The sequence below is a fragment of the Galeopterus variegatus genome, unplaced genomic scaffold (genome assembly GCF_000696425.1).
Source record: "Galeopterus variegatus unplaced genomic scaffold, G_variegatus-3.0.2 Scaffold11991, whole genome shotgun sequence".
Classification (NCBI taxonomy): domain Eukaryota; kingdom Metazoa; phylum Chordata; class Mammalia; order Dermoptera; family Cynocephalidae; genus Galeopterus; species Galeopterus variegatus.
In genome coordinates, this window is record NW_007738102.1 from 4210 (window position 1) to 31542 (window position 27333).

The 27333-nt window shown below is 45.6% G+C and overlaps 1 protein-coding gene and 1 long non-coding RNA gene across 3 annotated transcripts; one reads left to right on the plus strand and one right to left on the minus strand.

The window, feature by feature from the left end:
- The first annotated feature begins 8222 nt into the window (after positions 1–8222).
- SRRM4 (serine/arginine repetitive matrix 4) lies at positions 8223–20071 on the plus strand. Of its 2 annotated transcripts, none has more exons than XM_008594959.1 (5): positions 8223–9319; positions 13805–14008; positions 16366–16476; positions 17053–17193; positions 19040–20071. In XM_008594959.1, exons 1-5 carry the CDS (start codon positions 8931–8933, stop codon positions 19305–19307), a joined length of 1113 nt encoding a protein of 370 aa, XP_008593181.1. In that variant the 5' UTR covers positions 8223–8930; the 3' UTR covers positions 19308–20071. The 2 variants fall into 2 exon arrangements, with proteins under 2 accessions (XP_008593181.1, XP_008593182.1); XM_008594960.1 differs by lacking the exon at positions 8223–9319 and adding an exon at positions 12100–13733.
- LOC103610896 lies at positions 14275–17393 on the minus strand. Its single transcript, XR_552252.1, has 3 exons — positions 17223–17393; positions 15230–15276; positions 14275–14623 (listed from the first exon to the last, which is right to left on the minus strand). It is a non-coding gene; the product is annotated as an uncharacterized LOC103610896 (long non-coding RNA).
- Positions 20072–27333: the final 7262 nt, after the last annotated feature.

Genomic DNA, 27333 nt, shown 5'->3' on the forward strand with positions numbered 1-27333 from the left:
GGTGAACTAAAGATAACCTGAGGCTCTCTTGCTCAGTCAGTGCCCAAATCCAAATCCAGTGTCTAAGTCCCAGAGAGATGGTTTAGGGACCTTTCACAGCCTCACTCATGGTCCTTACCTTCACTCAACCACCTCTGTTAAGACAGAGATGAAAGAAACACTCCTTCTGAACTCCAGGAGTTCACAGTCTAGTAGTCAACAGAATGCTGCAATACAGTGTGATGGTGTTATAGTTAGGGCTGAGATTGAGTCAGTGAGCACCAGTACCTCCTACAGTTATTAAACCATTGAAATACTTGCACACCAGTTGGTAAAAGGCCCTGCCGCAATGGTGATGAGGCTGGTGGCCCCAAGGTTTGGGTAAGCCCTTTCCCTGTTGTATGGGATTCTCTATCTAAAGTCTACCGTAAGTGAAGAGGGAATCTAGAAGGGGGCTGATCATGACTGAAGCTGGACCAAGGAGAAGAGCAGTCTTCTTTTTTCTTCCTTTTGCCTCCAGCCTGGGAAAATAGTTGCCACATACCCCTTGTCAACAAAAACCTGCACAGATGCCAAGACAAAAAAAAAAAAAAAGCGGAACTTGGGGTCCATAAAAGAGGGCCTCATGAAATGTGCAAACTGGAGGAGGTAATAGACAGTAGTGATTAAAAGATGGGCTTTGGAGTAGATCTGGGTCCTCCGGAGTTCTTAATCTCCCCATGAGACTCTGGGTAACAGCAATAACTGAGGCTTACTAGGCACCTACTGTGAACCAGGTGATAGGTTGGTGTACGCTTCCCATCTTGTGGACTGGGAAAATGATGCTGAGGGAGAATACATGGATGGCCCTTAATTTCAGACTCCAAACCCAGGCTCCTGCACATTCTGCAAAAGCCTCTGAGCTCTTGCTCAGCTAGGAGACTCAACAACCAAAGCCATTCATTGCAGTTGAGAGAAGAGAGGAACCAAAGCACACAAGAAAGATGGCATAAGACTTGCGGATTTGGGGGACCAGTTGTTTTGTTAAAACAGGAAGTGACATAGCATTGTCAACAGATACTCTTATTCAGTAAGGATGAAAAGAAAGAAAACCACTATTTCCTATCACTAAAGGCACATTTTAGCATCAGAATATATAGGAAGGACATGACCTCAGAAGAAAGGATAAGTCTTTAAATCAAATGCATCTAGCTGGATGAGAAACTCATTACATTGAACTTATTGTTCTCATTTCAATTTGGGTTGGTGATAAATTTGTCCAACTGGGTCCATGCGGAGATTTCCACGAAAAGGTGAGTAGGGGGCACTTAAGAGAGGCTTCAGAGAAAGGGCAAGCCTGAAGCTGCCTTTCTCTTCAGGCTGCTGCTGAAGGGAAGGAATGAGGAGGCCAGACCACCTGTCCCTACCCAAGTCAGCTGCAATGCACAGCCCCTTGGGATCACCCCTGCCCCAAAGGACTTCGTCGTCTTCCCCAAATCACCAGCAGATCTGCTTCTCTTTCTTCATCTCCCCCTCCTCCCAAATGAACTCCCAAGCCCATTCTTCTGCTGTCTTCCTAATTAGTTCACAAAGGGAGATGAACAACAGCAAGGAAAATAAACTAAATGTCTTTGTGAAACAAAAGGATTAAAAAAAAAAAATGGAATAACCAGAACCCTCTAGCTAAAAGCTCTGCCATGCAGCTCTGTACTCACATGAGAATTTCCAATCCCCCATATGGCAGGGAGGGAAAAAAAATTTATAGCCATCTCTCTCCATGGGGCCGTTTGAAGCTCAGTAAATGGACTTGTTCAGTTTAATTGGAATTCTCTTCTTGATTGTATTTTTGTAACCTGTTAGGCCGTGCTGCCTCTTGATCCCGGAATTCAGCTGAAATTAAATTTTGAAGTGTAAGTGAGAGGTTGCCTTTTTTCCCCATTCTTGATTAAATAATGATTTGAAACAAAAACAATAAATAACAGTGCCAGCTTCCCTGGAGGGCTGAGAGAGGCTCCCAGTGAAACGACAGGGAGCTGGAGTTCGTGGTGAGGGAATTTAATTACTTATTAGAAAAACCCAAATGCTAACACTGAGTATATTAAAAAACAAGGAGATGAAGCAAGCTTTCAAGTTAAAAAAAAAAAAAAAAGAAAAGAAAAAAACTTTAAAATTAAAAAAAAAAAAAAAAGAAAAGAAAAAAACTTTAAAATTAAAAAAAAAAAAAAAAGAAAAGAAAAAAACTTTAAAATTAAAAAAAAAAAAAAAAGAAAAGAAAAAAACTTTAAAATTAAAAAAAAAAAAAAAGGAAAGGAAAGGAAAGAACATTGGAGTTTCATGGTGGATGGGGCTTAGGAGTAAGGGAGAAATATTTGTTCGCTTCTACCCAATGGCCATGAGTTTGTGAAAAGCAATTTTTCCTAAAAAGAAAAATTCTGAGATTGACAACCCTGACACAGAAGGGAAACGCTTTCAATAGCTCTGGGGTCTCGATATGGTTTAAATGGCTCTGATCTCCTGGCTCCTTTCATTGACAACAGTCTGACAAGGACTGAAAAAGTTAAGATGGAGAAGAGAGAACAACCCACTTCATAGTTCTGGAAAGGAGAGGTGAAACATACAAGGCGTATTGTGTTTATGTTTCTCACTGAGTGATCTAGGTAGCAGTGAAATTTTAGAACACTGTCTCAAACAGGGGACAGGAAGCTAACAGAAATAAGTAACAGTGACCCTGCAGGGCCTGGGGCCAGCAGAGCTAACGCCCTGTCTAAAAGGGGCAGCTGCAGCTGCTCTAAGCTGATGATTGCCAGGCAAGAATGTGGCCCCAATGTTGTCAGATCTTATTTGCAACACAAACTGGAAATGGGGTTGTTATGTGAAACTTCCCCATTCTACACATGTTGGCAGTTAATTCAAATTTATTTTCAAACATACTAAGTGGGCTAGAGAAAGCATATTTGAAATAAAGCGTAACTTGGCTCACAAGTTTTCCAATGTTGATTTGGGGTATCGAAGCAGATACTGTCCATCTCGTACAGTCATGTGTCACTTAATGACAAGGATACATTCTGAGAAATGCATCATTAGGCGATTTCGTCATTGTGTGAACATCGTAGATTTCACTTACACAAACCTAGATGGTATGGCCTACTACACACCGAGGCTATATGGTATAGCCACTGTTGTATATGTGGTTGGTCACTGACCGAAATGTTGTTATGAGGCACATGACTGTGTATCTTCTCCCCCTCTCCACTTTGGGGCACACAGCCACCTTCCAGTTTCCAGATGGTGTTCCCTGGCTGCCAAAGCCCACTTTTCTTGCCTCTGAGAATTGACATATTAGAGAATTGATACCCTTGGGGTGCAGCCTTCAACCCATAAGTGATTGGGGAACCGGTGTATGAATACCCCAGCTCCCTCACTCCTTGGTTGGGATTAACTCTGGGGTGCATATTCTACACTGGTTTTCAGAGTGTCGCCAGTGCAATTAAGCTCCAGCTGCCCACTGTCATGGCTGGTTTGATAATGCATCTTTTGTTGGCTTCCTCCCTCCTCCCCCATTTCCCCATTCCCCTGCAGGAGTTTCCCTCCCCCCAAGTATACTTATTAGCACTCAAATTCCTGTCTTGATTTCTCGGAATCTAGATTAGACAGGTGTTATTTCACTTGATAACTAATCAGATCTTACAGGGGCTGTATTTTCATGCCATGCTTTAAAAGTAAGCTTTTGTGAAGGCAGGACAGAAAGAGTAAGGGCTGAGCTGGAAGAAGGGGTAAGATCAGACCAAAGAAGAGAGCCCTGGTATGCGGGTCTCACGTCTTAAATGGGTGTCCTGAGTACCATGAGGGCATTATTACCAGGTCTAGGACAGCTCCTACTGGAGACAGTCTGGGGACCATTTTCCAACCGGTAGTACAGGGCAGAGAGCAGTTGCATGCATAGAGAGAAATTCCCAACAAGTGGAGAAGAGCTCTTCAAAGATGAATTTTAAGAGGCCAATTATCTAAACGAGGAGACAGAGAGGAGCAAGAGAGAACTGTCCTGTCATGTTAATGTGGTGATTGTTTGCATCTTATGTGCCACGGCAAGTATCTGGCTAGGAAAAAGATGCCCAGAGATGGGAGGGCAGAGGCAAGAACACTGGTGGCCTTTACTGTCCACCCATCATGATGTTTGTGACTCAAAAGTCTCCCTTGCATGATCACGGCCATCACTACCCCCCAGTACACACTCATTCTGCCTTTGGCTCCCCTCAACTGTGTCTTTCCTCCCCTTTGTGTGGAGTGAATGGAGAGTTCTGGTACAGGTGGTGTCCGGGGTTAGGAGGCCATTAAACTATCCAGACATCTCTAATGATGTGTTTATTAAAATTCTTCTACCACCTGGAAGCGGAGTCTATCAAGATGCAAGGACAAAACCAAATAAAGTTCAGCTGAAAGAAGCAGGAATGAACGTCTTTCTTCACCACTACTTCCCTCACTACTTCTGCCACCTCCTCCTCACCACTAAAGTAATCCTCTAAGCAGGTCAAATAGAGTGAGATTTTTGTGATCAGTACCTGCTAGGAATGTTATGTCATGCAGGTTATGCCCTGTGCAAGGGTGACTAGCTCAGAAGTCAAGTGGGAGGTTAAACACCACCTATCCTTCATTCACCAAGCTATGGAGAGCTGCTGTGGCCCTGAGAGAAAGGTTTCTCTTTTTCTAATTTGTCTGGACAAAAGGGGCTCCTTTTTCTAGTTTCTGACCCAGAAGGAGCCCCTTTTTATAATCAAAACAAAGTCACTATGTAGGCTAGTAGCCTTGTCGAATGCAAATGGCCAGACCTAGTCCATCTTGTAACCTGACCCACCCAGAATAGCAGAGGTTGGAAAAGGAAGTAAGGAGACCCAGCACAGCTTGCCCCACTTGGAAGATTTTGCAGGTCTGGGACTTCTTACCTGAAGCCTGGAGCTTATGCTGTTGAGAATCTGCAGACAGAGCCTTTGTGGGCTTTCTCTCAAGGTCCTGGGTCTGAAGAGCATGAAGAGGAAGGAGAGAAAGAGCAGAGGGTATTCCTTCTCTCTGCTATAGGCCTGGACCTAAAACTTGATTCTAGAGGTTCTCGCTAGCTCACACACTCAGCCCTGAGCTGCTCTTGAGACCCTAACCTTCAGCCAGCGGTCCTCTTAGTTTCCTAGAACTATTTTGAGTATAATGAAGGACAGTTCCTTCTCAAGAAACTATCAAATTCTCAAAGCTGTCATTCACCCAGTAGGACCCCACCAGGACCCAATCACCCGGCCATCTCTACCAATGAATTAAGTTAGGATGAGCCCACAGAGGCTTCCAAGGGACCGTGGAGCAGCTTGTTCATTAGGCAAAATTTATTTCGTGTCTACTCTGTGCCAGGCATTGGTGGGTACTGGGTACAACATTGAAACAGCCATGGTTCTTGCCCTCAACAAGCTCCTCATCCAGATGGAAAGACAGGCAATAAAATAAGCTACTACCCTGCTGAGTAACAGTGCTGCAGCACAAAGATGGCACTCATTTTTGAGAAAGTGAATGGATGAAAGATGTAATGAATGAAAGAAGGGGTGTATCATGCTATCCTGGTCTGGGGGATCAGAGAAGTCTTTCTAAAGGAGGCCATATGAAATAAATTTAGCCTCATGAAGTAATGAAGAGAAGAAGAGTGTTCTGGGCAGAGGAAATGGCATATGCAAATGTCCTGGGGTTGGGAGAACAAAATGTGGTGGCAGACCCAAGAAAACTCAAATTGGTCAGCTTAGGTTGTAGGGACCAGGGTAGGAGTATGTGGAAGAGATGAGATTTGTGTAGTATGCAGGGCTGGGTTGTGAAGGACATTGTCATCCAAGTCAAAGAGTTTAGATTCATCCACAAAAAAAAAAAAGAGAGAGAGAGAGAGAGAGGAGGTTAATATTTTCAGGTACCATCGTCAACCCAGTAAGAACATTTTAGTAGTACCTTTATTTCTGTTTTCTGGTGATGATGGGAAAGCACGATGCCTTGTAGAATTCTCAGTTCTAACAACAAAGTTACATATGGATAAGTCAGAGTCATGGGGAGACACTCTGAAAGTATCCCTGTGAGCTCAGGGTGTAGGGCTGAGAAGATAAACAAGGCAAAATCCCCTTCTATATCCACTAACCCTGAGGGACCTCACACTCAGAAAATCCATGTCATTGGGGACTCACAATGCACCAGAAAAAAAATGCTTTGAAATTAGTAGAGACCGGAAATAGGTACCTGGAGAGGAAGGTTCACCCTGGATTCTCCCAGGTAGCAAGCCACAAGATAATAGAAACCATTCTACTCACAGTCCTCTCCCCTTGAGTTACCATCCAGCCTAGTTTCCTCCAAGCTGGGCTTGCCTAACCCACTTGTGATACACTGGCCACCAAACATTCACATCTCTGGGACAAAGATTCTATGAGCCCATCCCTGGACCAAGGCCCATCCTGAGAGCTCAGGTCTCAGAGTGTAGCTACCTGGCATGATGCTTCCTCCCTCCTGAAAGAGGTGGTAGAAATGTACATGTTACCATTGAACTCCAGAAGTAGAAAAGACACAGCATCCAAACCGCAAACAGGGAAACAAAGAGCTAAATGGGAGCAGAGCTTTTACATTATTTTAAAAGAAGTCTCACTCTAGAAAACTCTACCTGGGCAATCTTATTTAGAGGTCCCTTCTCCCCAAGCAAAGCTAGCCCGATCTCCAAACAGGTAAAATGGCAGCTGCGCTGGACAGAAGTTGGTAAAGCTGGACCATCACCTTGTCTGTGTACAAAGCCTCCTGGGAAACTCACAAAGGAAGTCCCACTTCCCCAGCCCCAGGAGTTGACATCCTGAGCTGCTGGCGTTATCTCTGTTATTCTTGCAGTTCCAGTATCTCTGTGTCTCACCCTCAGGACCAGTTGCTGAGAAGGCAGAAATGGTTCCTTAAGAAAGCCCAGAAGTCCCCCTCCTTTAGGCCTAAGATGCATAAAGTGGGGAGAAAGTAGGCTCTTGACAGAGAAGCCTTCCCTAATATTTGTGGGGCCTGGAGCAAGAGTATAGAAGAAGGTCCCCACACTAGATGTTTAATTGTTTATAAATCCACTCAGCAAATTTCAATAAAATACGTTCTCCTATATTGGCAAGCATATCTTCAAAATGATCTAAAAGTCAGTTTGAATTCAGGATCTTAGACCCTTGAGTGCCAGGCCACAGCATGGCACTGTGGGGAGAACCTGCCCCAAGGCCCTGGCTCCTTCCTTTTTCTTCCCACCTCTGACACCATCCAACATCATAATGGGCCTCACACTCATGCACGTGGACACCTCAGCCTGAACATCCAAGTTCTGTTCACACAGGCACCCTCGGAGCTAGAAGTGTGCACACTTGAGGCACAGCCTACACAAAAGAGAATAAATCCACAGATGGGACCTACAGGGACCCTGGAAAGGGGCTCAGGGACCATTTAAACAGACTGCTGGGATCTTGGGTACCCAGAGAGTGGTCTGGGGGGAGTGGTTTCCAGGAGGTGTCCTCTTAGCCCCACAGATTTCTCCCCCATTGGGATGGTTAATGCTGGAGGAGACCTGAGGCAGGGATCCTTCTTGCCCACAGCTAAGGTGGCACAGTTGGCGGAGGCCAGAACCAAACCTACTGTGTCATCTCAGCAATGATACTACCTGTCAGAACATTTAAAGAAACCCATCCGTCATGCTTCCAAACACACCACTGCCTTCCCAAGTGTTGGCTCTTCATCACCTCCTCTACTTTCATCTGTCCTAGATCAGCCCCAAACAGGCTTCTGGGGGCCCCTCTTCATTCCGAGTCACCCCAAAGCCAAAGCTCCAAGCCCCCTCCAAAGCTCTTTGTTGCAAGTATGTCCTCCCTTCCCTGTGACCCCTCGTTTTTTGCACCTAGGGAGAAGCAATTTGCATATTCAGCAAGGGTTTCCTGATCGAACTTGGGCATTAAGGGATTGACCAGGGTGATTGGTGAGGTTTCCTTAATGAGAAAACCAAACAGAATTGATTCCCTACCTGTCAAGAGCACTAAAAAAAAAAAAAAAAAAAAAAAAACCCTGAAAGTTCAGGGCCAAGTTTGAGGATGTGCAGAAAGGTGTGTGTTTTTTCTTGTCATTTGCGACTCTAATGATGGACTCACGTTGCCCGCTCTTCCCTTTCTCTTACACCTTACCTACCTACTAAAGGAGGAGTTCTTGCTTGGTAAGTGGATATAATCCGCAAAGACATGAGAGAATTTATTAGAAGCCACTCCAGAGCCTTAGCTACCTTCTACAAGGGGAAAAGGACACACACAAATATCTGTAGAGACCTTTTTTTTCATTTGTTTTCAGTCAGACTATTTGACTTCAATTTTTTTTTTTGCCCCTCTTTCTTTTCCCCTTTAGTTGAAAACTGCTAAAATGCCAGTTTGTGACCCTGACCTTATATTTTTTTAAAAAACAAAAACTCTCATCTTTATTTCATTTCTTTTCCCCATGTGATATTTGTTTAGGGTTCTATTCAGGCAACTATATTCACAATTGTTAAATTAATTGAGGATTTGGTTGAAGTTTAAAATTTTGGCTTTATCTCCTTTTTCTTTTTTTTTTTTTCACTTTCCAAGATATATTTTTTTAGGCCCATAGCCCCATTATTTTTTCCCTTCCCCTTCCTTTATTTTAATTATTGTTTTAGGTTGAGTTAAGGGTGTTTACACCCCTTTCTATTGAGTTGTCTCTTTTGTTTAATTCATTAGAAATTAAATTTTGTATAATTTCCTTTTTCTTTTGTTTAATCTGGATCGCATGCTTTTTCTTTGCATGATACCTAAATCTTCCAGTTATCCTAGCAGGGGGTAAAAAAAAAAAAACTCCTTTCTGTGATATTCTTTCAGGAATTTGTGCTTTTGTTTTTGGGCGTCTCTTCTTTCTTCTCCTCTCTCTCTCTCTCTTTCCTTTTGTTACAGTGCATCATGACGGTAAACATTTCTTGGTTATTTAGACACAGCCCATGGGTCCAGCACTCAGCAATGTCCAATGGGTCTTTTTGCTTTCAGATCACTGGGTCGGGGTCTGCTGCTGACCTCTTTACCAAAACAGCCAGCCCGCTCACCACCTCCCGAGGACGCTCCCAGGAGTATGACTCAGGCAACGACACGTCCTCGCCACCCTCCACGCAAACCAGCTCAGCCAGGTCTCGGGGCCAAGAGAAGGGGAGCCCCAGTGGGGGCCTAAGCAAGAGCCGGGAGCTCAACAGCGGCAACACCTCCGATTCAGGGAACTCTTTCACCACCTCCTCACCCCAGAACAAGGGGGCCATTTTGGAGAATCTCTCCCCCACCAGCAGGGGCAGGGAGACAAGGTCAGTGCAACTGGTGGGGGGCAGGAGGGGTCCACCTTAGGTCCCCTTTCTCACTCTCATCCCAGCACCACCACCCACCCCCTGAAGGCCTTTATTTCTGAGAGAAAGAAAACTCAACTTAAACTGGCTTAATTTTTTTTTTTAATCCAGGAGTACTAACTTCAGGTACAGCTGGATCCAGGGGCTGAAAAATATGTCATTGGGAATCTGTCTTTCCCATTACATCTCTCAGCTCTTCTTCCCCCCTCTTCCCCTGAAGGCCTTTATTTCTGAGAGAAAGAAAACTCAACTTAAACTGGCTTAATTTTTTTTTTAATCCAGGAGTACTAACTTCAGGTACAGCTGGATCCAGGGGCTCAAAAATATGTCATTGGGAATCTGTCTTTCCCATTACATCTCTCAGCTCTTCTTCCCCCCTCTACTGGTCTCACTCTCAGGCAGACCGTCCCAAAGCATTGGCAGATATGCCAAAGTTACCATTTCCATCAGTTTAGCCAATGGAAGAAGAATGCCTCTTTCCCAAATATTTTGGCAAAATACTAGGGCAGGTACTCATTGGCTCTATTTGGCCCATACCAATCACTCTGGCCCAGTGGACGCTGTGCTCTTGGCCAGAATGTGTCATATGCAACCATCAGGGTAATGAGTAGAGTCTTCCCACATTCTTCTGCAGGAAAAGCCAGTGTATTGCAATCAGAAGGGATAGAGGCTGGGTAAGCAAAAACAGATGTCAGTTTTACCAATAATCTCGGGATAAAGTCTAACGTTAAGTTCCTTGTAAGTCACTGTCATTTAAAAATAAACCACACTATTTACCCAAATGAATTGAAAACTTATATCCACACAAAAACTGCACGTGGATGTTTATACGTGCTTTATTCAGAATTGCCAAAACTTGGAAGCAACCAAGATGTCCTTTAGTAGGTGAGTGGATAAATAAACTGTGGTACATTCAGACAATGGAATATTATTCAGTGCTAAAAAGAAGTGAGCTACTAAGCCATGAAAAGACATAGAGGAACCTTAAATGCATATTACTAGATGAAAGAAACCAATCTGAAAAGGCTACCTACTGTATGATTGCAACTATATGACATTCTGAAAAATGGCAAAACTATGAAGAAAGTTCAAAGATCAGCTGTTACCAGAGGTTGGGAGGGGAGAGGGATAAATAGGCAGAGTACAGAGGATTTTTAGGGCAATGAAAGTATTCTGCATGTTACAACACTGATGGACACATGTCATTATATATTTGTCCAAATCCATAGAATGTGCAACACCAAGAGCGAACTCTAATGTTTATTATAGACTTTGGGTGATGATGTGTCGATGTAGTTTCATTGATTGTAACAAAAGTACCTCTGGTATGGGATATTGGTCATGGAGAAGGCTGTGAGTGCAGAGGGTATATGGGAAGTCCCTGTAATTTCCACTCTGTTCTGCTATAAAACTAAAACTGCACTGCAAAATAAAGTTTATTATTATTTTGAAGATACTTCAAAAAGTTCATGGAAAAATAGAATTGAAAGATAATACAAATCTCTCTATGAACTTTTAAAAGTACCCTCATGTATATACATGTGATACATATATATGTATATGTATATCACAGTATAATTTTAGGCAAAGGGAGATCAAGCTATCATAGAACATTGAGACTTCTCAACTTTTTTGCCAATCCTAATACACTTGCTAGATGCCGTTTTCCTGCAGAAAACACTTCCATCCAGTTGCTCATGAGCCAGTTATAATTCATCTACATCATCACCGCCTTACTCTCTCACTCAAGAAATCACAGCAAAATGCTAATCGCTGAGGCTACTGTTGCAATAATAGCTACTAAAATTTACTGATCATTTAGTCTGTACCACTCATTCAGTCATTTATCCCTCAACTTGTTATCAGGCACCTTCTATATGCCAGACACTCGGCTTGGTGGCTTGATGCTGGGGATATAAAAATGGTATGGTCCTTTTCCTCAGGAGCTTATAATTAATGGGGCAGTTGCACAGATGCAGGAGGGCTGGGAAAGCTTTGCTGGCACAATCTACCATGCTAACAGTGGGCTCTTCCTTCTTCTGGGGGTGGGAGTCTGCCTTTGTTTAAAGTGGCCAAGATTTCCAAAAGACAACGAAAGGCTTAGCACTGAAGCAGTTAATAGCTTCCTCAAGGACAGAGCCCTTTGTCCCCACTTCAGTCCTGGACAAACAGCTTGGCATCACGCATAGACCTGGCCTCTGGTTTGCCTGCCCCAGGACATCCCTGGCCTCAGCTTACACCCAAGCTTGGCGGGGATCCAGAGCTAGATCAGTGTAAATATCAATGTCTCCAAGAACAGGCAGTGAAGTTCCCATGAGAGAGAGAGGATATGTGTCTACTGACAAACTGCAGTGCTATTATGTAGGAAAAACTGAGAATAGCAATAACAACAACAACCACAATAATAATAATGGCAGCTAATATTCACTCAGCCCTAATTATATGCTAGGTACTGTGCTGAGTGCTTTCCATGAATAATCTTCCATAGTTCCTCATGTAATCTTTATGGGATAGCTACTATTGTTAAATCCTTTTTTATCTGATGGGGAAACTGAGGCTCACCATGGTTGAGAAACTCAGGTAATAAATGGCAGCACCAGTATTCAAATACTGATTTGTCTCCAGAGCTGAGCTAACACCTGAGAGAGATCTAGTAGTCACCTGCTTAATTTGATCTATGTAGACAGCCAAATTAAATAATTTAAACCCATCCTTTCACTTTAATATATAAATGATGGTTAAATCCCTAGCTATTTACGTCATGCCAGCTATGAGCAAAGGGCTCAATAAATATGGGATGAGTGGAAGAGACAGCAGCTCTAAACCGGGTGAACCATAGGCACTAAAGGTAGGGAACTGGTGAGGTGGCAGAGGCAGGGGCTTTGGAGCTAGACAGATCAGGGTTTGGGACTCCGGGTGGCCTTTGGGACTCTAGGTTACAGTTGCCTGCCCAAGGCCTTGAACAGGTAACTAACTCTTCTGAGTCTACTGTGTAAATTGAGGATAATAATAGTGCCAACTCCATATGGTTGTTGGGAAGACTAAATGAAATGATGCTTTTGAAGTACCCAGGACACTGAAGAGTCTTGAAATATTCATTCCACAGCTATTTATTGATGACCTAGGATATATGTACCAAGCTCTGTGCCAGGTACTGGGATACAGTGTCCAGAGAGACATGACTCCTGTCCCTAAGGAGTTCAATGTCTAGGGCAGGAAGAGACCACCTACCATTATAAGACTGAATTATATAGGGATGGGGGAAACAGGGGCTAGAGTCTGTGGTAACACATTGGAAATCACCCAACCCAGACTGGGGGATGGGGGTAGGAAGGCTTCCCAGCAAAGGTGAGGTCAACCATGAACCATGAGTAGGAGTTGCCAGGTGAAGAGAGAAGAGGATTGCAGACAGCCAGAATGTTCTAAGGCCTAGAGACAAGGGAGAGAATAGGGATATTCCAGGAGGAACAAGTAGTCTACTATGGCTGAAGTCAAGAGCTGAGATTGCAGTAAGCAGGGGCTGGGCCATGATGAGCCTTGAAAACCATATTAATGTGACTTGAACTTGAATCTTGGCACAATCCTAATGAATGCATCTTTACTAAGAACCCACCAGGAGTCTAATGTGGCCCTAGGCAGGGTGAGGAATACGGAAGATAGGACCCTGTCCTTTCAGTGATTCTGAAAAAGCCTCTACCCTCTTTGGGGTCTCAATTCCCCCATCTGCAAAATGAGCTACACCAAAATTTCTCAAACTTAAACCTGCTACATGTCACCTTCTTGATTTTTACCATATTCATGTATTATTAGTACTCTTATTTTCTTTAATAAACTCATTTCTTTATGTAAGTAAACTTAAAGGAAACTTACAGTACTTTCTGAAATAGAAAACTAGTATAACTTGTCCTAGACAGAAGGCACTTCTAAAAATACATATGACTAAAACAATGTGTTTAATTCTAGCTAGTTACAGTTGCCTGCCCAAGGCTCTGAGCCCTAGGCCTGCTCCTCTCTCTTTGGGAGATTACAAAGTGTTAGAGAGGTGTTAAAAACCTATTAGCACCCACCTGGCTTTCTCATTTATGTAATCACATGGACTGAAAGTCTGGTAAGGGAATAAATCTCTCACCTTGTGAGTTGATGTTATTATTTAGCATCATGTGCATGCCAACTTCCTAAATTACTCTGAAGTGGCCCCGTGTGGTATGTGTCCCACACTTAGGGGATGCTGAACTAGATTGTCTACTTTTAAGGTCTCTTCTATCTCTGCTCCTCTAACATCTGTGGCCTGGGACGTCTTTCCAGAGGTAGTAGGATGGGAAAAGGTGGAAGGAGGGTTCTGTGAGAACACCACTGCCTAGGCAAAGTTATGGAGGTGAGTATTAGCTCAAAATGCCCCCAAACTAGCAGGCAGTCCAGTGCTAACAGATGTTCTTCCTCCTGCAGAGGATTTCAATCACCATGTCTGGAATGCACCGAGGTGAAGAAGTCCAGTTTGGGCCCATCCACAACCCGGAGCTCCCCCATGAAAGGGTGCTCCCGAAGCTCCTCCAATGCCAGCACTCACTCCTCCAGCCGCTCTTACCGATCTCCAAATCCCAGGACCTCCCCCAGGTACACCCGGAGCCGATCCACCTCCTCTGAAAAAAGGTGAATGCAGTTTTGACCTTTATTCTGCAGCACTTTCCTCCTTAGGGAGTCGGTTAAGGTAACTGGAGATGTCTTTTGACTCATGGGGGAGAGAAACCAGACAGACTTTAGTCTGAATACTCATTTTACCCATTACTAGCTGATGGCCTAGGGAAAGTTGGTTAACCTCTCTCAGCCTTGTCTGCAAAGTTTCATCATCTGCAAAATTATAACTATAATTACCCTAAAGAATTGTCCTGAGGACTATAAAGCACTTAAGGCAGTACTTGGGACATAATAAATATCAGTTATTATTATTGCTGTTGACATGAAGATGAGCTAATGTGTATCAATTAGCTTCTGCAGCATAAAAAATTACCCCCAAATTTAACATCCTTAAACAAAAAGTGTTTACTTAGTTTCTGATTCTGAGGACCAGCAATTTGGGCTGGGCTCAGCTGGGTGGTTTTTCTGATCTTGTTGGGCTCACTCTGATCTTGATGTGTCTTTGATCAGCTGGTGGGTTGGCTGGGGGCTGGAGGTTTGAATGACCCCAGCTGATTCATCTCTGCTCCGTGTGGTCTCTCATCCTCCAGCAGGCATGTCTGGGCTTGGTCACATGGTGATGGCAGGGTTCTGAGAGAGAGAGAGCAGTAGTGTGCAAGGCTTCTTGAGGCCTAGGCTTAGAACTGACATGGCATCTCTTCTGCTGTGCTATTAGTTATAACAAGTCACAAGACCAATCCAGATGTGAGTATGTTCCTCTTAGTGGGAGGAGCTGCAAAGTCACATTGCAAGGGGTATGGATACAAGGAGGGGAAGAATTGTGGCCATTTTTGCATTCTACCACCCAATTCCAATAATCATTGGCAATTGCTTGCTGATCTCATCTGGAGTAATGATGTAGTAGCATGTACAGACATGAGATCTCAGGAATTGTAATATTCCATCCAATCTAATAAACCCATGGCTTTTTGGAGTCCAGCTTCCCTCTACAAACAGAAATCCCCAGCAGTCTGACTATTCCTCTTTTGCAGCTGAATAATCAAAAAGCAGTTGCTTACTCAGTTGGTTATTTCAAGATCAGTTCATTCCAAAAAAAGGAGGCAAGGCAACTGACAAAAATAGTCAACATGATAGAGTGACATAAATAGAAGAGCAAATCAGGCTAAAAGGAAAATTAAAGAGAGACAAGCAAAATTAAGTCAGGAGAAAGGTTAAGTTCCAAAAGGCATGTCATACCTGTATAGCTGTGATGGAGGTGGCTGCAAATGTGACCTCTGAGATCCCTGCCAGACAAAGCAAAGAGGGAAATTGCTCTATTAATTGTTAAATGTAACAATTGAATTAAGAATTGAACCAGTTACTTGGAAGATCAGCTATTTCTGATCTTTAAGTCTATGAAAAACTGATTCATATGGCTCCACAGAAAAGGAACACTATATGGTGTAGTGGATGGAAATGCCTGACAATATCCTTTCAAAGTGTTCAAAAACATGTTTTATTTCAACTCTTTCTCATATCTCTCAATGCACAGCCAAAGAGCGTGTTGGCAAAGGCAAGTTTTCCAGGGGCCATGGCTGGACACTGTCCCAAGGCACTGAGATTGGAGGAGCTATTCCTTCCCTGCAATGTTCTCTAAAAGTGGGAGGCATTAGCAGAGAGGGAAGAAGACTGGAGGTAGTATAGGGGTTAGTAACTTGTATGCATGACAATATAATCTACAGAAGTTAAGAGTACTTTGCAGCCAAACAGACCTGGGTTCAAGTTGCTCTAGAAGCAAACAGACCTGGGTTCAAATCCCTTACCATCTGTGTGACCTTGAGCAAATTACTGTGCCTCTGTTTCCCCATCTATAAAATGGGATTGGTAATAGTACCTAACCCTAGAATGTGTTGAGAATTAAATGAGATAATTCACACAAAGCATTTGTTTAATGTCTAGCACATAATTAAATACATAATAGTAATAGCTAACATTTCCTGTGTGCTGGCTAATTGGCACTTAGCGTATGTGCCAATATGCTAAGTGATTTATCCTAATTTACTCATTTAATTTACAACTTTATAGGGTAAGTATTATAATTACCCTCATTTTACCAATAAGAAAACAGACCCAGAGAAGCAAAATCACCTGCCCAATGTCACACAGCTAATAAGTGGCCAGGATAGGAAGTACTCAATAAGAAGGAATTGTCAATATTATTAACCACCCAAAGAAGAGAGGATTTCATTCTCTGGTAAGTGCGGGGTTCCTCCAGCTGGTCTCCATAAAGAAAAAGGTCGCCTCCTGGGGACCAGGCGAATGAAGCGGTAGACGTCCTGGATAACTCAGGCGGACGCTCAGCGGTTCCTCAGGGGCTGTTACCTCTCCCCCAGGTCCTACTCCCGCTCTCCCAGCTATTCCTCCAAGTCTGGCAAGAGGAGCCCGCCTAGCAGAAGCTCTCGATCCCGCCGCAGCCCCAGCTACTCCCGCTACAGCCCCAGCAGGTACCAACCCCGCCCTGACACTAGGCCCCGCCCTCAGTCCCCACCCCTTTGCTCTGATGCTCCTCTGTGGCCCCGCCTCCCGCCCCGCCCCTCCGGACTTTTCTGCTCAGAGATGCGGACCTGACTCAGCATTCCTGTCGTTTCCTTCGTCCAATCAATAGTGCAACGAGGCCCCAAATATACCCTTGTGTCCTAATGTCTCCACCCCAAACACTCCCACAGCCACACCCCAGAATTCACATCCCCAGCCCCCAGCCTCCTCGCCACCTAATCTCTTTATGCCGAGCCTCCAATTCTTACCCACGCACCAGGCTCACCCCTGCAGCACGCCCACCGCAAAGGCTGACACCCCTGCACACGCCCAGCCCCCACTCCCACGCTACTCACCCACACAGACTCTTCCCATAGCCCCGTCATCTCCCCTCCCGCCTTTCCTGCGGCAGGTGCAGACCCCATCCCCTGTCCCGGTGGGGCGGAGGAGACGGTGAAGAGAGGAAGTGAGTGCCCCTCTCCCACACGCTCACACAGAAAAGTCAGCCCAGCCCCAGCTCTCCAGTAACCCCCGCACCCCTTCAGGGAGCGGGACCCCAAGTACAATGAGAAGGACTCGCAGCAGCGGGAGCGCGAGCGAGCGCGTCGGAGACGTCGGTCCTACTCGCCCATGAGGAAGCGCCGGAGAGACTCCCCGAGCCACCTGGAGGCCCGGAGGATAACAAGGTGAGGCCAGGACGGCGGGAGATACCGACCTTCACCCTCGTTCCCACTCCCATTTCCAGCCCTTCGGGCCTCAGGCTCTGCCCACGCCTCCTTGGGGCTGGGGTTTCAGCCCTTTGGGAATTCAGGGACCCCCTCTGCTCCCAACCACGGAAATTTTGTTTCTGTTCAAAGCCCGAGGCGGGCTGTGGAGGAGGGTTGTCGCTGGGTGATCTCCCCCGCCCAACCTGCGGGGTCCTGCAGAGCGGGGCGCGGCCGGGGCGGGGCCTAGGAAGGGGTGGGGCGGGGCTAGAGTGGGGCAGCTGAGAAAGGGGCGGGGCCAGTCAGGAATTGAGTGTGGCTTAGGAGGTATAGCCTGAGTCTGGGGTTGGAGCAGAGAGCAGGGTCAGGCCCAGGAATGGGGGCCAAAGCAATGGAGCGGTGTTTTGGCCTGGTGATGGAGCTGGAGCAGTGGAGACAGCCCTTCATCCACAGACCCAAATACCTACATGCCAGGCTTAGATAGACCTATTTGTAATTATCCCCTGAACCAAGTGTGGAGAGGGCAAACAGGATTACTTAGATGTCTAAGGACTTAGAGGGAGCCACGGTGAGTAAGGAGGAGAAGGCAGTGGTGTAGGAATCCCTTACAAGTTGAGGCAGGGTGCTCTGTGGGATATTTGAGAAGTATACATCATCATCTTGGTCTTACTGTCTGGGACACACGTTCCTTTTCCTCCCCCAGGTCATCTCCAGGGAGCACATACTCCAGCCAGGACCCCTATTCCCCTGTAGGTCTCTGGACTGAGTGGCTGATGCTTGTAGGGCCAGAAAGAGAGCCCATCCCAATTTTACGGCAGCATTCAGCTATTCTCCCAGCTTTCAAGACCTGAGAAATTTGGTTCTACTCAGACATCAGGCCTCTCTGCTAGAGCTTTTCTCTTCTGAGACCTTCCCTGTTACAGGAAACTTTACCCACCTTTTCTGACAATTCATTCTATAACAATGGCACATTTTGCATTTAAGTTGACAAAGCACGTCACATCTGTTTTTCCACTTTCATTTCATCCTCATGATACTCCTGGGAGTTATTTCCCCTGGTATTTCATGGGTGAGAAAACTGAGGCTTGGAGAGGTGAAGAGACTTTCCCAGGTCACCTGGAAAGTGGCACAGCCAGGATTGAACTCCAAATTCAGTGCTGTGTCCTTTACCCTCCATGGCTTCCTCTAAATCTCTTTGGCTCCTAAATGTCCTTCGGGTCAACTTGGAGGAAGGCTGAGATAAGGAAAATGGCATTTCCAAAAGGCTGTCTGGTTTCCTTAGTCAACTCCAAATAATCTATCTCGATTAACCCATTCAGTGCTTCCCAGACTTTAGTTATCCAGCAGCATCTTTACAATTTTAGTCTTGTCTGCTTATTAACTGTACTATGGTTAACTTTCTTTAAATAGACATGCCCTTTTTTAGAGGTGCATACATTTATTTCAAAAGGAAAGTTGATATAGTACAGTAAATGGAAAGTCAGCCTCTCCTGCCATAAATAGAAAGTTCTAATAAAAATAAAAATAGCAAAACAAAACTACGATTAAAGTTTAGATGTAGATTCTGTTGCCAGCTGAAGGCTGAGCCCCAGGCTTGCTTTGTTAAAATAGTGAGATTACCACTTTTCAAGAACTATTAGCACTAAACTGAGACTTCCTCTTTGATGTTCTCAGGGCTGCAAGAGAAGTGGAAAGGGAGTATTTTTTTTTTTCCCTAAAGGACTGGGAAATGAAGGGATACTCCTTTCCCTTGGGACAAGACTGGGTCTCGCTGGGGTGAGGCTGGGAGGAATCTGGCCCTCATGCATCCTCCCTCTGGTCTCTGCAGTGCTCGGAAACGCCCCATCCCCTACTATCGGCCCAGCCCCTCTTCGTCCAGCAGCCTCAGCAGCACCTCTTCCTGGTACAGCAGCAGCAGCAGCCGCTCAGTGACCCGCAGCTACTCCAGGAGCCGGAGTCGCAGCCGGAGCCAGAGCAGGACCCGCACTAGCAGCAGCTCCAGCTCTCGCAGCCCCAGCCTGGGCTCCCGGAGCCGGAGTCATAGCCGGAGCCGGAGCTATAGCTCAGCAGACAGCTACTCCAGCACGAGGCGCTAAGCAAGGGCCTTCCCTTGAGCCAGCTGCCCGTGGGGGCCCCTTTCTCTCTGCCAGCCTCCCCCACTACCTGCCCTCCCTGCCTTCTCCTTGGTGACAGATATTGAGGGCTCCTGGACCCTGTCCTTCCTGCTTTCCTGGGTAGGAAGAAAAGAGGGTACGGGGGCTTTACCCTCTGTGTCAAGCTGCTATGAGCCTCCACCAGCACCATCCTGGGGCTCAACTGAGGCCTGGGCATATGAAGAGAAACATCCTCTTTGGCACAAAAAACCTCAAGGTTTTGTAAGAAGCAGTGGGTTCACAACTCAAAAATGTGGGCCTGGCTAGGAAAGTGTGGGAACAGTTTTGCTCACCCGCTGCTCAAAGGATGCATGTAGAAAGCCAGTGGTAATTCATCCCACCTGCCCTCATTCTCCCCTCGGTCAACCTCATGGCTGCACGTCTGTGGACCCCCATATGGGGGATAGGTGAGAAAGGAGACCAAGGGCAAGCCAAAGGCAGTTCAGGTCCAAGATAAGGGGTCAGGCCTTTAACCTCCCCAAATGGCTAGAGCAAGGGCTCGAAGACTCTTGAGCCCTAGAAGAGGGGACATACATATACGTGGGCAGGGGACATGGACATTTGAGTTAGTGATAGGTATCAGGAGATAGGAGATGGGCCCTCTATGAGTATAGAAGCAGAAAGAAAGGCTCAGTCCACTGCTCCAATGTCTCTGCATGGTCAGGGGAAGGAACCCAGCAGCTTCCAGCTATGAAGAGGCCACCACATGGCTTACACAAAACATCCCTTGTTATGAGTATAGAAGCAGAAAGAAAGGCTCAGTCCACTGCTCCAATGTCTCTGCATGGTCAGGGGGAGGAACCCAGCAGCTTCCAGCTATGAAGAGGCCACCACATGGCTTACACAAAACATCCCTTGGCTGTTCAGAGGGGCCCTGCAGTCCCACAGGAAGGAGGACAGTGAGGACAATCAGGACAGCTTGGTCTACAGCCCCACTTCCCAAATTTGCTTCAGCTGCACTAGCTGGCACCAACTTAATTCCACGGGACCATCTGCTGAACATTCCCCAGTGCCATGGCCAGCTGCCAGTCTCCAGCGCCAGCCAGTCTGGCCTTACCCTCATGTTGGCGCCTGCCCGCCCCTTCCCCACAGCCCAGACTGCCACACCCTGGATCCCCCCCAGTGCAGCCTGGCACCTACCCTCTTACCCTTCAGCCTAAGCCTCTTGCCTCTCAGGAATTTTGCCAGGATGAGGCACCATGGCTCAGGTTGGGAGGAAAGACCCAAATCCAGACAGTCCAGGGACGTGCTTAGATGCTCCCACTGGCTTCTGAGGTTTCTTGTCAGTTGGGGAAAGCCCACCTTCATTTCTGCCCTCACCCCAGCTTCTCCCTGCCCAGAGCTGAGCAGTGAGGGTAAGCTGATCTCCAGCACACAAATACCACCAGCTGCTTCATCCGCAGAAGGCGCTGAGAACAGGGAGGTGAAGGAGAAGATCCTTAAAATAAACTGTCGGGCATCCCCCTCACCAGCTGACTGGCTTTCCGGAGCCTCGTGGGTAAGTTTTAGGTTTGTGTTAACAACAACAGCAGGACAGGGCATGAAGGGAAAGAGGGACAGAGGACAGCCCCCGGCTTTGGCTACTGGAGCTACTGGGAAGCGGAACCACACATTCTTTATCCTTCCCACCCCAGGGAAAACATTTGGAAAACATCCTTTTTCTTGGAAGCAGTGACCTCTCCACCATTCAGTCTTTCCCATCACATCAGCCCATGGGGCCAGATACTGACAGGAAACCACTCTGAAAGTCCTTCTTGCATCAGGAGAGAGGAAAGAGGCAGCCCCAGGCAGCATTGGACAACCTGTCCCAGACCTCAGCCCTGCCCACCAAGACTAATGGACGCCAATGCTGTCACCACAGAAGACCAGATGGCAGATGCCTGAGACAGGGGCAAGTGCCCCGGGAGTGCATGTACAGCAACTGTAAATAACCTTCTTTCCCATTCAGGAACCCAGACTGGACTCCAGTCTCCCTCCATGGAGACAAAGACTTCCCGGGGCCACCAAATGTCCTTAGCAGGACAGCTGTGAGAGGTGCATGAGCTTCCAGTTCAGACTGCCTTCATTCGAACTCCTCTAGGGGACCATTTTGCCTGGGGCTCCTAGCAAACCTTTAATTTATTTTATTTATTTAACTATTTATTTATTTATTTATGTAATGACTTCCCCCCCACCTTGCCATTAGCAGTATTTATTTATTTATACAGAACATGTGTGTGTGTGTGTGTATGCATGCACACACACACTCATTTGGGGAAGGAGGGGTACTTCTAAATTATTTTTGTGCATCTCTCTTTTTCTCTCCTGTCACTATGGATGGGATTGAGAGGCCAGAGGTGGGTGGGGATGTTGGCCTTTTCCCTGAAGGCTCTAAGCCCGAATATAGTGGAGTTGGTCCGGAAGCACTGATGTGCTGTGATGTCCCAAAGTTCATTGCTCAGCCTAAAGTCAGCAAGGTTCAGACCTGTGCTCCAGACCCTGCCCACCAGCTATGTCACTGAGGTATCAGAAAGATGAAAACAGCTAAGAAGCTTGTGGGTTAAGGCACTAAATTGTCACAGTGCAGTCTCAGGTTATGTGGGGATCAGAGTCTAAAGTTAGCATGTAAGGTAAAAGCTGCGCCAAGTCAAAATTCCTCATGGAAGTCCCTAAGGGAAGCACCCAACTGAAGACAGATATGCTGTCTCTCAGCAGACTGATGAGGCTTTGGTTGAGTACTTACTGAGATAGTTGCCTTGTGTTTTGGGGGCCATGGTGGATGAAAACCGCATCTGGTTTAGTAGTGGGATTGTACTTGGCATTGACAAGGGGCTCACCACAGGAGTGAGGCACCAGTTGAGCCTACTGAGGGAAGAGAAGATGCACATCTTGATCTCACCCTCACTCTGGGACAGGATCACTCAGCTTCTCTGAGCACACCTAGTGGGTTTCATGTAAGTTACACATGCTTCCCCTCCACCATACCTAATTTCTCCCCATCCCCTGAGATTTGAAGGCTGCCCTATTCAGACTGTGGTGGACATATACTGCCTTGTGAAAAGGTATCAGCTGTCCTGGGAGAGACTCACAAACCCAAAGCAAAGGACTCTTTCTGAGATCTCTTGCTGTTTCAACAGGAGAGAGCACAAAGCTATTTCTGAAATTAGGAGACAAAAAAAAAAAGAAAAGAAAAGAAAAAAAAAAGATGGGAGGAACAACTAGATGTTCCCCCAAGAAGGTTATTTCCGAGCCCATCCTGGGAACCAAGATCCAGAGACCTCTATCAGTCCTGCCTCTCTGACCAACTGTCAGTGTCTTCTGGCTGCTGGGCCAAGAGGGCTCTTGCCCTTTCCAAAGTCATTATCCACTGCCTTGCAATTGCCAACTTGCCCGGTCCAGCTTTGGGTTTGGTGAGACTTTTGTAATATCCCTGGTTTTTTCCCTGGTAATGTGACTACCCTGTCCTAACCCAAGCAAGAGAGTACCCCTATCCTGGGGATAATTTGCAAGAAGCCTGCTTAAATGCCTAGTGGGGGATTTCTCTCTTCTACTTCTACTTGGTGTGTTTCTCTAATTTCTCTATTTCCCTTTTTCTTTCTTTTTTTTTGGTCCATCCAAAAATAAAACTCTCGTTAGGGTACTGGCAATTGTGATTAACCAGGACTCTCAATCCCTTGTACTGCTGTTCCTACTTCACTCTTTCTACTTTTCACTTCTAGGGAACAAGACATATCACCCAAAACCCACTCACGGTGAGGACTTATCTCAAAAACCAACACGCACAATGGGAGTGGTGTATGGCCTGAGGTCTAACAATATCCAGCCCAAGCCTTTTGACCTTGAACATATCACCCAAAACCCACTCAACGGTGAGGACTTATCTCAAAAACCAACACACACAATGGGAGTGGTGTATGGCCTGAGGTCTAACAATATCCAGCCCAAGCCTTTTGACCTTGCCACTGTGGATATGCACTGGATGAGTGAAACCGGGCAAATTGCCCCTTCCCTCTGGGCCAGAGTTCCCACCTCTGTGCAATGGAGGAGTTTTTGAGATACAATCAAAAATATTGACCTGAGGCCTGGAAGAGTCACCAAAGACAGAGTGAGCTTCACCAAGAGAGGGAAAAGGAACATTTTTAGGAGGTTCTCAATCATGAGAACAAAAACTAAAAGCAAGATTTGAATCCCCTTCAGTAAGTTAGGAAAAGCTAACAAACTCAAAGCCCCTATCAAGGAACTTTCTAGTTCATCAAGGTTTGACAGTGTACCTATCTCTGTTTCTTCCCTTTGAAGAGAGTCAATCTTTCAAAAGCAGCATATATTAAGATGTTGGAAGAGACACAAGGGTCTCAGTCTCAGAAAGCCCCCATCACTTTATTTGCTCAGATCCATCCTATTTCTCAAAGGGCTTTGCTTAAAGAGGCCAAAATTCAGAGTGCTCCAAAAAGTACAGAAAGCAAAATTTTTCTTTCTCAATTCCAGCTTCCATCATTTTTTCTTCTGCATTCTTTTTCCCTCTTCTTTTCAACGAATACTCAAAATAGTCTCATGTGCATGTGTCTGGCCTTGCTTTCCCCTCCAGCTGAATAAAAAATTTTGCCTGATAATAAAACAAAATCAAAACAAGATTCCTCAAAACATGCCCCCTCCCCCATTGGCCCCAGCTAAGAAACTTATGCCAGATACAATGTCACGAGCAATGCTTTGTTGCAACCTCTTCTTCTGCACTAATGAGCCAATGATAATGACACAGTTGTCATCTCCCCTCTGTCTGTGGTTATTGTCTTTGTTATTGTTTTTGGTTTTGGTTTTGGTTTTTTTGGGTTTTTTTAAAGTTTTTTTTGGTGGTGGTTATTTTGCATTGTAAATACCATGATGGGGGCCCCTCCTCAGAACATGTCTTATTTAATAATTTATTTTCTATTTACTGGATGGTACTTGGAAAGGAGAGGGACCACCTCTTCCCCTGAATTGCTATTGGAAATCGATCCACCTCCCCGCTCTGGGTGCTGCTGTCTGTAGTAGGGGCATTACTGCCCAGGTAATGCGTGCTAGAATCACTGAGCAAATTGGAATTGGCAGAAACAGAGGCTTCTGTCATACAAATTAAGCTCAAATGGAACTAAAACACTGGTTGTCTCTGGGAAGACCTCATTTAGATGGAAATTAATTGAGGAATAAAATGCCTGTGCATGAACCAACTTCTATTAAAAAGTCACAACTCTTTGAAAAAAAAAAGAGAGAGAGAGAAAAATAATTAATCTCTTTTCTCTGGCCAAGAAAAGCTATGCCTCATCTTCTAACAAGCTGAGCCAAAGAGACTGGAATGGCCTTCCTTTGTGACTCTCTTGCCAGTGTATTTATTTGTCTGGATGAAATGGAATGGGTCTTGGGCCTCAGTCTTGTCATCTGCAAAATAGGGCTTGGCCCAAGTATTCTTAGCAGAGTAAAGGGAAGGAGTTCTAGTTCTGATGTTGCGCACTCTATACTGTTGGGCTTATGGTCCTTTGTGTCTTCTGCTGACTATAGGTTGAAGAGTGCCAACTAAGGAAGGAAACAGAAAGATAGGGCATGGACTTCATTTGCAGGATACAGTGGCCATAGCTGACTCCCATAGTCAGATATGGGAAACTTCAAGGTGCTGTCACCTTGAAAACTCTTGTAGCCTGTATTAAGCCTTCTGTATTTAGCTTGAACTTCTCTCCAAGCCCAGTAGTCCAGAGTCATCACAGGAGAGACCAAGATGGCTTGCCCCACCTTGGATTTAACCACTGTTCATTGACAGGCCATATTGGGTACAACTATTCAAATGAGCCAGTAACATCGGTCATATAGCCACATTTCAGATGAGAAAACTGAGGCCCAGGAAGGGAAACTGGCATATCAAGCTTCCTTGAGCTGAGATCTACCTGACTCCACATCTCCCATGTTCCCTCAATAGCTCTTTCTTCTGGTTCCTGTGCTGGGAGGACATCTCTCTGCACTGTATCTTTCTGCTCCCAATTCTCAGCTATTTCCTCAAGCAGTAATTGGCGAAGGACCTCCACCACATTGACCCAGGGGACTCAGTACTCCCCAAGGCCATATCTCTACGTTGGGGGCTGGGACTCCCATCTGGAAAATACCAAACCAGAGGACCCACCACCAGCTCAGCTCAGCCTGAACAGCCAACTTCCACCCAGAGCATCCACACCTGAGGAGAGAAGCTGCTGTGTCCTCCAGCATCCCGGGACCCTGTCCTCTGCCCAGTGATACAGAGGCCATGGCTTGCTTGATTTCTGGTCTCCACAGCTAAGCATAACCTTCCCAGGGTTTCTGGTTTTTCAGCCTGTATGAAATATGTCTCTGTTCTAATTAAAGGTCCCATGGTATGGTGTTCTCATGTACTGCCCAGCGTTCTCTGTCTGTTTGGAGTACCCAGAATCAGAGCAGAGGGAGGGAGACAGGGAGCTAGAGAACACTAAGCAGCACCTGCTGTGTGCCATACATGTCCACATGGCTCAGTTCATTTCTTTAATCTTCCAAACAAACCTGTATTTTGATTTTATGTATACACTAGTAGCATCTATGAAGTGCTTTAAAAGACCTTTTCTGAAACATTTTATGTGCATTATCTTAGTCTTCACCACAATCCTATGAGCTAGATATTAGGATCTCCTTCCTACAGAGTAGGAAACAGAGGCATGGAAAAGCAAAGTCACTTGCCCAAGGGCCACAGAATCCAGAATCAATGACAGAATCCAGGCAGGCTGACTCCAAACTTGAGGATGTCAACTGTTCTGTTGTATAGAGCTTCAGTTTGTGCGATGAGTAACCAGTGTTCCTTGGTAGAGCTGTTTTTCTCTTGATGGTTGGGAGGCATGGATTTTGGAGTCCAAAGACCTAGATTCACATCTAGATCCTGCTGCTACTAGTTGTGTGGCATTGGGCAAGGACTACACCCTGTTAGTGCTTGTTTTGCTCATCTGTAAAATGGGGTAGCAACAGCTGCCTTCCTGGACCACTGTGGGAACTAGATGGTGGCTAAAAAAAAAAAAAAATGGCACATGGAAAGCACTCAATGAATGTTGGTGAGTAAAATTACAATTCCCTAAACTGGGACTGAGCTATGGTAGTGGGGCTCATGTAGACAGCTAAAAGTAGCCAACATGGAACAGTGGGGGCCTTGCAGGTCCTTTGGAGGCCTCTGGAAATGTTCTCAATGTAGAATGAAAATGTTTCTTTCCTTCCAGAACAGGACTTGAAAATACCCATAGGGGAAGGCAGGTAGGGAAGTGGGTAAGGTTAGGCCTGTGGGGAACTGAGGAGCCCAATATACAGATGTCAGGTAGAAATCTCTGCTCAGTGTTGCCAGATCTCCCAATTTTTCAAAAGAACCTGAATTATTAGATAAAATCTCCTGATTTTTAAAATGTTCACAACCTACTGTTTTTTCAAACACAATGTGAGCCAAAAAAAATCACACACACATATACTGTGTCTATCAATCACAGATCTATATATCATATCTAAAAAATAAAAATACACACATATATACCATACCTATCTATCTATCATAGATCTAAATCTAGATCTAGATGATATAGACATAGATATATAAATATATATCATCCCAGGGGCCAGACAGGAGGAGGTGCCTCTGCCCTACCCTCACCTCCACCCCCAGAGCTACTGGGAGGTTTTTTCAGCCCCTCGTCTACTGTACAGCTGTGTCCACACCTGAGTTGGTTATCCACTAGGGGAGAAAGATCAAACAAAGCATCCTGCCAAATAGAAATCTCCCTTGGAAATCATTTGGTTAGCATAAGCTCTGTTGGATGAATCTGCTACCCACGATTCCTAACCTCCCACAAACCCATTTCTCTTTTCCCAAATAGGCTTGGGTCAAGCAACAATCAGTGTTGCTGAGCCAAATAAGGATTCTCTTGCCCTTGAACAGTGAACTCAATACACTGACACTGGGGTTACAGGAATGGAAAGGTAGGCA